Below are 9,576 nucleotides of genomic sequence, written 5' to 3'. Positions count from 1 at the left end.
GAAGTAAGAACCTAATCTTGTAATCTGACTACGAGTTTCTGTTTCTGTACTTCGCACAAGCTCAGTTAAATCACAGCGAGCTGGTGTGTCTGGCAAGGAGAAAGCACAGCCGGGCCCACGTGCAGAGCGTGAGGCAGCGCTGCTGTTTGCCCGGCCGGCCCCGGTGCCGCCGCAGCTCCCGGCCCTTTTCCCGCCGCCGCTTCCCAAACTCCTCCGGCCGCGGCGCAGCCGCCTTCCCGCCCCCCCCCCGCGGCGCGATGGTGCGCTCCGCCCCCCCCCGCGCCGGCGCACATGGTCCGTGCCGCGCCGGCCCCGCCCCGCGCGGGGAGCCGCCATTGCGGGTTGTTTGTGCGGGCGAGCAGCGAGCGCGGGCGGGAGGCGGCGCCGCGGCTCCGCCATGTCCACCCCGGCGCGCCGCCGCCTGATGCGCGACTTCAAGAGGTGAGCGGGGCCCGAGCCCACCGCCGCCCCGCGCCTTTGTGTGGGGCACGGGGCTGGCATCGAGCCCCCCGGGATGGGGGCTCGCCCCGCGGGGAGCGGCAGTGCCGGGGGGAGCGGGGGCACTGCCGGGGGAGCGCGGGGTCCCGCCGGGCAGCGCCGGCTTTGTTCGAGCCGCCTCGCCCGGGCGCCGACGGCTGGGGGCGTCTGAGGATAAAAGTTGGAGCGGTGGCTGCGAACCAGGGCGCCCCGGGAGTGCCCGCGCGGTCACGGGGCGCCGCGATGTCGGGGGGCTGCGGGCGCTGCCAGGGGCCGTGCCCGGCTGGCCGGGCCGGGAGCCCGCGCCGCCCTGCCCGCACCCCGCCTCCGCCGAATGCGTCCGGCACCCGCGGGCTCCAGCTTCGGCATAGCTCTGGCAGAATTCACAAGTGTTCCGGGCTTGTTGGGTCGGAGGGTCTCTCTGAAAACAAGTTTTTTGTAATAGGCACCTGAAAACGAAGCGCAAAGAATTAGCGAACGCTTCGTTTGTATGTAATAAGAACCGAAATGCCCTTAAGTGTTTTTAGGCACATGATACTGTGTTTAAAGTTTGCAATCGTGAGGAATCTTTTGTGTACTGTATGCGAACTGCTAAAGGAGCAGTTATTAGTTGCACTCTTTTAAACATTAATGACTGAACCACTAACTCTGGAATAAATTATTTCCAGTCTGACACGTAAACACACTTAGAACAGAGTGTGGAAAAGGGTGGGGGGTTTCCTTTTAAGATTTACAGTAAGAGTCTCCGGCCTGGGTTGCTCAGGAGTAATTAGAGGTGAGTCAGCTTTGATAGTGTCTCTTTTTTTTTAGCATAGCTATGTTATACCAGCCCCTGAAAACACATCAGTAAACACTTGACGTGTATTGTAGTTGCTTTACGTGGCTGCACGTAAAGCACCAGCGACAAAAGCCTGATTCGTGAATCTAGGAGGAGTAGGAGGTTTTTGGGAAGTGAAGCCCTCCCCTGCTGTTGTATGAGTGTTGGTGTTTGTTAAGTGGGTGTTGCTTGATTCCCGTTCAAATCAAAACAGGATATGCAGACTTTTTATTGTATTTGGTTACACAGATGAACCAGTGATTTTTTTCAGGCTGACTAATTTATTTTTCAAAATTGCAGTCAGATGTGGGTTTTATGCCTTTATATTCCTACAAGATCTGGTTTAATAATTTTGAAGTTAAGGCTTGAGAGAAAACTCTAAAGGTGTGGAAAAATACAACCAAGTAGACAAATGTCGTGGTTTGAAGTAAATCAAATCTATTTGTCCTGTATGTTGCAACTTTGATATTCCAAAACTTACGTAACTTTTTCATGTCAGTTTTTATTTTACTCTGCTCTTTCGTGCTGGAACTTACGTATCTGTTTCTTATGTTACTTGCACTTCATACTGAAACAACAGACGGTGTACTGTCGACTCTGATTCACTTCATTAAATATAAATTAGTTTTGCATACTGTGATTGTCAGGAGCAGTGAAGAGAGAACAGTTCAGCAGATTTCTTGCCTCTTCTAAGTTGTTTGAATAAACAACAGCAAAGTTATTTATTTATTTTGCTGATAAAAAGGGAGTACAAATACCACATTTTCCTTGCTGTTTAGGACTTTCAGGATTAGTCCTATTTGCGGTCCTTGCCAGATCCTTTGTGTAGTTAGACTCTGTGACAAGTAGGGTGCCTTAAAGTTGATCTAAAAACTAAAGCTGTCTCCCGGATGCGTTTGTCAGGCTAATGCTCAAGCACTGCTGCTGGCCTGCAGCCTGGCTGTCATGTAGGAAGAAGTCCTGTTCCTGCTTTCCCTGACCAAAAAAGTAGGTGGTTTATGCTGTTGATACTGAGCTGCCTGGACTATGTGTGTTCGGAGCAGGGATGTAAACACAGAGTTCACAGGGGCTCTGAGCAGCTTCTGGGCTGCTCTGTAGGGCAGCATCACTGCTCAGCATCCTTGGACAGCACGTGGTGTTAGCCCAGGCTGAGGCAGTGCAAGTGCAGGAGGGTTGCCTGGCTGTGCTGCTGTCAGCTCTCAGTAAATCTGCATTTGCACATGGTATTTAGTTAGGATTTGTCCCTTGGTCTGCAGAGCTTTTTGTAGTGACTTGTTTATAAGTGTACTGTGTTATAATTAAACTTTATGGTAACACTGAAGAGTTGTTAGTGAGGCAAGGGCAGTCACTGCATTTTCCTTATTCTTGCATAGTTGTGGAGGCAAAACAGGTGAGAGGAGGAGGAGCTGTCACTGAGGGGGTTTGATCAGGTGGATTGATTGGGGCCCGCTGGTGTACATTCTTCAGGGTCTTGTGATCCTTAATATGGATACCGCAATGGGCAGAGGGAGGCATTGGGATCCTGCCCTTTGGCTGCAGCACATATTTCTGGTTCAAGTTTGTGAGGCTTTCAGTAAGTAACATGCTTTTCCCTAGTCCAAGGATTAAGGAACTAAAAATAATTTAAAATGCTCCCGTGATTGCTTTAGCGATAAACACATTTGTGGGACTGGCAAGAGGGAGGAGCAGCACACAGGTTTCCCCTTTGCTCCCTTTTTGAAGCAATCAGCTTGTCAGTCAAAATAGGCTTATACCAAATTTAACCACATCTCACGCACGGATCTGGGAAGGCAGGAAAAGCTCCACTGAGGGTCCCTTGTGTTGTGTCCCAGCAAGAGTGCTCTGTGTGTGTGTCACTGCCTGGTTGTGGCTGCAGCTTGTTCTCTTCTTCACTGTGGCAGCCAGCAGCAATTGCTCTCTCATAGTTAACTCTGTAGCACCATAAATCCCAGCTGTCCATGGTGCTATGTTATTCTTACAGTTAATCCTTTGCTCCCTGAACACTTAATCAGACCCGTTGTGCCCTTGTGTCTCAGTGTAAAACATGAGAAAATCTTGATTTGCGTTGCCTTGCAGGTCTGTCTTTTGGGGTGTTGATAAGCTGCATGTAATGCTTTGTGTATTCTCTGATTTGGAATTAGAAAATATTTACAAAATGTGGATGTTACTGGTAAATTATACCTGCAGGTGGAAGTATTTAAGATATATGACTTGTCATTCTATGTTTGTAATTCTTAGATTGCAAGAAGACCCTCCTGTGGGTGTCAGTGGTGCACCGTCTGAGAATAATATAATGCAATGGAATGCAGTTATATTTGGGTAAGAGTTTTTGGTCACTATGAAATTCGATATCAGAGGACTAAATATAACAACCTGATGTTTGTTTTTGCAGTTATTCTCTTGTTTCATGTATGTAAAGTCAGCAAACTTTAAAAAATGGCCAAGTGTTATGGTTAAAATATCTTTTCACAGATAATAGAAAATAGGAAGGAAAAAAATTTAATTTTAAATTTTTTCAGCTTTTTTGTTGAATAAAGCTTGCATGTGGTTTAATAAATAGGTTATACTGTGTTACGAAAAAGCAGGATTCCTCTTTAAAGTACGTAAGTGCCACGTGTTCTCAGCCTTTAAATCCAGATGTATTAGTGATTGGATTGAATCCCAGTAGGACAAGGTACAGGATCTGTCTGGGAAGTTACATTACATATCCTATAGAAGAGGAGCTGTCTTAGTATCCTTTCATAAAACTGAAGTGTGCTTGCTGATAATCTCGCTTGTTCCAATCTAGTAACCTAATGGCATTATGTTTTGTTTGGGATGATGATAAAGTAGATATCCCAAATAGCAGAGTGACTATGGGAGGTGTCTTGGATACAACAAAGCTCTCAGAGGTTGCCCATGGATGCTTCTCTAAGTATTTAAATTATTGCTTCTACGTATATCTTGGGGAGGATGAGGAAGAAGATACCCATTTGTTGGGCCTGTGTGGAAGTAGGTAATGATCACTTCTAACTGGAGTTTCTTTTTAAACCTTTCAGGCCAGAAGGGACTCCTTTTGAAGATGGTAAGTTGCTAAATTTTGTATCCTTTGTCATTCTAATAAATGTTGCCAGTACTAACATTGTTCTGCTTTTGAAAAATAATAGATGCTATCTGTATATAAGTTGAAACCAAGCAAGCAAGTGAAGGAGTGAGGCTTGTTTGCTATAAAAATATATATCTTGATCTAAGCAGTGTCTTGTCATGCTGGCTCATGGTTGTTTAGAAAGCTAAGAAGCAATGCTTCTATCGAGGCTTTTTCAGAAGCATACACACAAGAGCTTTTAGCAGGGGATGTTGGCCTGGCACTACCAGATGTGTTTGCACATCCCCATAGCTGAGCTCAACAAGAGCTTTTCTTGTTTCATCTTTTTTGGCATGTTTGATTCATCACTGTTTTCCTAATGAAGAACAGGTGAAAAACCTTGAATTGTTCTCAATATGGAACTCAGTGAGGTTGAGGGAATCCCAAATTTGTACATAAACATGAAAGTTGGTGTGTAATGAACCTCCCTTAGGCATATGAGGAATAATGAGTTTAATAATTATAGTATTATTGCAGTAATTGGCAGCAGATGGGTTTTTCTCTATGTTGGGTTGGAGGAGTTACAGTAAATTATTCACTGATCCGTAACAAAGGTTTTCAGTGAATCAGTTGTGAGCTCCAAAGACTGAGATTGCTGATTATGAAATTCCAGTGTTTCTTTGCTGGCACCACAATACCTTCTTAATGAAACGCCTTAAAGTCACCCAAGTCCATAGACCCAGCATATTGGGTCACAGAAAAGTGGAATAATGTTGAATCTGGCTGCCTTTGCCATGTATACAGTGAGTCTCCAAGCTTCTACCCAATCTCTGCTGCTGGGTTTATTACTCTAAGCAGTAGTTCCACAGTTCCATTATCACTTGAAATATATGAAAAGCAATCAGATTCAGTGTTGTTTGTTTATATAATGGTGAGGAGAAATATTGATCATGGAGCACATAAATTAATTTGTTGTCCATATTCCTGGATATGTTCTTCTGTTGTTAGTTATCTGATTGTATTTATCTTTGTTTGGACAGGTACTTTTAAACTAGTAATAGAATTTTCTGAAGAATATCCAAATAAGCCTCCAACTGTTAGATTTTTATCAAAGATGTTCCACCCAAATGGTGAGTAAACCATCTTTATTTAGCTGTAAATATTACAGTGTGGTCATGCATTCTCTGAAGCTCCAGAATGCTTAATCTCTCTTCATTCCTGTCTCCTAAGTAGATGTCTAGGACAGCAACTGCTTGATGAAAAATTAAGAATTACAATGCTATTAAGAAGCAGCTATCTGCCTCTTTCTAATTAATATGTAGCCTCAGTAGCAAAGCCTGTGAGTATTTTCAGCAGCAGCTGCACTTAGATTGGTTTAAAGAGGCTGCAGATTCCTGCCCCCCTCCATTTAACAGCAGCCGTGTCATGAGCTGCAGGGAACTGATGGAGCCAAGTGTTACTTATTCCTGCCTGGTGAGGTTTCACCCAAGTCCCTGCTTTTGTCTGGTGCTCTGTGCCAACCAGGACTAGCACAGGGAAGAAAATGAGGGTGCTCAGTCATAGCGGAGGTGTGTGACCCAAACTCAGTGATGAGGGCAGATACGAGAGTGCACTGTGCTTCCTCCCCCAGCACTGATAGGTTTTGCTTAGTTCATGCATGCAGAAAACACAAACCCTGCCTGCTGCTCCTCTGTAGACGTAATGCCTCACATACTGTCCAGGCCAGTTTGTCTCTGCCAGGAGGTTTGTAATTTGTTGGGAGCAAGCTGCAGGACAAGCATGTAGAAGTTTGAGCAGTGAGTCTCAGGTTCATACGGGCTCTTTGAAGACTGGTAAGTATCCAGACAGAAGGAGGATTTCAGGCACTTTTCCATATTTTCTACTGTCTGCCTTGGTGCCTCTCATGGTAAGTGTAGGGTGTGTGAAAATGGGGCAGGAGCTGCCACTGTTCAGAGTGTGATGGCTGTGGGTGGTTCCACTCCTGCAGTGAAGGCCTTGCTGCTCTCTGGGAGGCCTCTCCACTGTGGCAGTATGGGTCGGTCACACGGGAGGAGCAGGACACCAAGTCTGCCCATTCCTGTGCTAGTGCCATAATCTTCAGACCTTCCTTCTTTCCCTCTTAGGTGTTCTGTTAATTTCAGTAATAAATCTTCAAAGTATGTGTCAAGACACAGAAGATGGTGAGACAAACTGCTGTCCTCTTTCCTAAAGCATTAATCTAAGCACAGACTGAATTGGAACAATAACTCTGCCTTGAACAGTGCCATAAATCTGACAGTTTCTAAGTGATATCTGTGCTGTATTTACAGTGTATGCAGATGGCAGCATATGTTTAGATATTCTTCAGAATCGCTGGAGTCCAACATATGATGTTTCATCTATTTTAACTTCGATTCAGGTAACTTTGCATCTATTTTACCAAATAATTATGTTATTGCTGGTCTGTATTCCAGAATTCAAAGCTCAGTGATGGGGATAGCCAGGTATTTGTGTCAAGAGGAACTTCAAATCCTTATGAGCAAAGCAGTACTTTTTAGATCAAATAAAGGCAAAGATGCTACATAATTACTAATTCTGAGCTACAAAACTGCCATTGTGTATTTTTGCACGGGAAAGCATTTACCGGTTTGTGTTAATTTTTAACCATTTTTACTCAAGATAGTTGTCAGATGCAGAAATTTGTATAGTGTTTGAAACATGTAACTTTACCATGAAGCTTTGCCCTGTGAAGCCCTCAAAGGGACAATATTGCTGAAACGCACTACTTGGAATAAGTAAAAATGGCCTGGCACAGTGGAAATGCACAATTCCTTTGCTCCTGTGTGATTGTTTTTATTTTTCAACAGTGGTATTTTGTAGGAGACATCTTAAGCCTCTCTGAATGACAGTAGTAATATAATTACCAATTAGTCAATTAGCTCCATGGTGCTGACTAGACAAACTGTCTCTGTTTGGTTTGTGAAGCTACAAGTGTGTGCAGTACTGGTGCAGGGTGTAATTTGAGGTTCAGTAATACAATTAGGGATGCCTAACAATGAGTTTAACTGGGTTTTTTTCAGCTGGGCCATTCTGAGTTGTTTCTGCCTCTGAAACACATTTGACTTGAAAGTAGGTTGATTTTTTCCTGATTTAAATGTGTTGGTTTGTCTCACGTTATGTTTTCCCCCTTTTCCAGTCTCTGCTTGATGAACCCAATCCAAACAGTCCAGCCAACAGTCAGGCAGCACAACTTTACCAGGAGAACAAACGTGAATATGAGAAAAGAGTTTCAGCTATTGTCGAACAAAGTTGGAATGATTCGTAACAGCTGCTGTGTTACTGTTCATCCTCATAATCATTATGTACAATTTAACTCTCAATAGAAAGGCTACCAGAAATTTCAAGTGCCACCATTCTATGAATTCGCATAAAAACTCATTTGCAAACAAAATTAAGCCCTCCAGTTTAGGGAAAGCTAAAAGCTTGTGTATCTCAATTAACGTCCTTTTTATTGCATGGTATGAACTAAGTTATTGCTACATAAATTTGTAATATATCCTGTTTGTATTTTTTTTCCAAGTGTATAATGTTGGTGTGGAGTTTTCATGACAGAATATACACATTTTGTAAATCTGTACTTTTTCAAATATTGAATGCCTTATTTTTGAATTCTTTAGATTTTTAAATTGGAGAAAAGCACTTAAAGTTTTTATATATGAATATTTCATGTAAAACTGTTAAATACATAACCTTAGTGCAAGACATTCTGCTCTCACTCTTATCTTTTTCCAAGGGCTCATTTTTTGTCCATGCTGTTGATACCCTGCACTTTACAAACAGAAAAGTTAATCCATGATGCAGCTGTCTTCACGGGATGTCTTTGCTTCTGCACCACAGCTTGACTTGATTCTGTGTGTCCTCAGTTGTATGGGGAAGAGAAGTTTTGGTAGCTGCCAATTAGAAACAGATCTAACTATTTTGCTAAAAGTCCCACCTTAAACCAGCAGCAGAGTTGCAAACATAACCTGGGTGACCAGGCTTGGTGATAATGTATTCTAATAAGTTTTATTTTTCTGAGATACTGTATTTTACCAACTTGGAAAATGCTGTCATCTAAATCTGTCCTATATTCACCTAGTGATACTGTAATTATTAGAAGATATTCAAAACTATATTAAAGAGGTTTCCCATTAGTTTCCCTTGGGGGTAGGGAAAAAATTAATCACCAACAGAAGAAAACATGTCTGCAGATTTAATGGAGTTATTCTTTAAAATTTGACTGTGTACCATGTGGTCAAGTCTCATGGCTGTAGCACAGAGGCTCCGCATATTCTTAAATTGACAGTTCAAAGAACTTTGGCTTTGTTTTTGTAAGTGTTAATGTGGTGGTAATTTCTCACTGTATTCTGTGAACCCGGCTAGCTGACTACAGGAAAGAATTAAGCCATTGTTTTCTTCCAGCATTAAAATTGTAACACCTTTGTCATAATTCCAGCCATTATGTATGTATTAAACCCCCCAAACTCATACCAAAATACAGCTCAGTGGTGCCTAAAAAAGCAGTGGAAATTTATTTCACCTAGAAAAGAAAATGTTGTTTATTTGCAACAGTCATTACTAAAAGTTACTCTCAATGCACTGAAACAAGAATATTAATTTACACCTCACACCTGCTTGTAAAGGTGTGTAATTTCTAGGAACAGCACTCAAGTTTAGAAATGGCACTCAGAATACTGTCAAACCAGACTCTTTTAGTACCTTGTGGAGTAAAACTGCTCTGCCTTGGATAAGAATTAGTGTGCAAAGGCTCAAAAATCAATGTTAGGTAATAACTGTGCCCTCATTAAATCAGTTTGCTTTCCTTGAATTGCTGAATTTGTGTTCAAGAATTTTTCAATCTACATCCGATTATTAACAGAAACTCCAAAGGATCCAATTTGCTTTTGGCTGTGGTGAAGTTACAGTAACACTGGCAAAGTGGTGCTATGTGGCTTAAACCAACATCATTTTGTTCATAAATATAATATGGAAAAGCTTCCTCCTTCTAAGAATTAATCTAAACTTTGAAGATTTTTTTTTTAATTTGCCTCCTGTTTCAGTATTTTTGTTCCTTTGACGTGTGCATGAGCTGAGATTTGCTGTTCATTAGCATTTACATTAATTTGATTATTCCTGAGCAGTTTGGCCCAGTTATAGATTGATGACACTCGGAACATGTTTTTATGTCTCTGGGATGGAG

At 42.6% G+C, this 9,576-nt stretch overlaps 1 protein-coding gene across 1 annotated transcript; it reads left to right on the top strand.

Annotated features, from left to right (window-relative positions):
- The first annotated feature begins 312 nt into the window (after positions 1-312).
- On the top strand, positions 313-9,204 carry UBE2B (ubiquitin conjugating enzyme E2 B). Its single transcript, XM_069028654.1, has 6 exons — positions 313-441; positions 3,533-3,613; positions 4,333-4,358; positions 5,399-5,488; positions 6,668-6,756; positions 7,534-9,204. The coding sequence occupies exons 1-6, from the start codon at positions 398-400 to the stop codon at positions 7,660-7,662; spliced, it is 459 nt and encodes a 152-aa protein (XP_068884755.1). The 5' UTR covers positions 313-397; the 3' UTR covers positions 7,663-9,204.
- Positions 9,205-9,576: the final 372 nt, after the last annotated feature.

This window comes from Aphelocoma coerulescens, chromosome 13 (genome assembly GCF_041296385.1).
Source record: "Aphelocoma coerulescens isolate FSJ_1873_10779 chromosome 13, UR_Acoe_1.0, whole genome shotgun sequence".
Lineage (NCBI taxonomy): Eukaryota > Metazoa > Chordata > Aves > Passeriformes > Corvidae > Aphelocoma > Aphelocoma coerulescens.
The sequence above is the reverse complement of the archived record's forward strand: the minus strand, read 5'-3'. Positions and strand labels throughout refer to the sequence as shown.

Excerpts from the sequence above, each read along its gene's own strand:
- UBE2B (XM_069028654.1), top strand. The coding sequence starts at position 398 with ATGTCCACCCCGGCGCGCCGCCGCCTGATGCGCGACTTCAAGAG. Across the intron at positions 4,359-5,398 it reads AGGGACTCCTTTTGAAGATG|GTACTTTTAAACTAGTAATA; the intron begins GTAAGTTGCTAA and ends TTGTTTGGACAG. Across the intron at positions 6,757-7,533 it reads CTATTTTAACTTCGATTCAG|TCTCTGCTTGATGAACCCAA; the intron begins GTAACTTTGCAT and ends CCCCTTTTCCAG.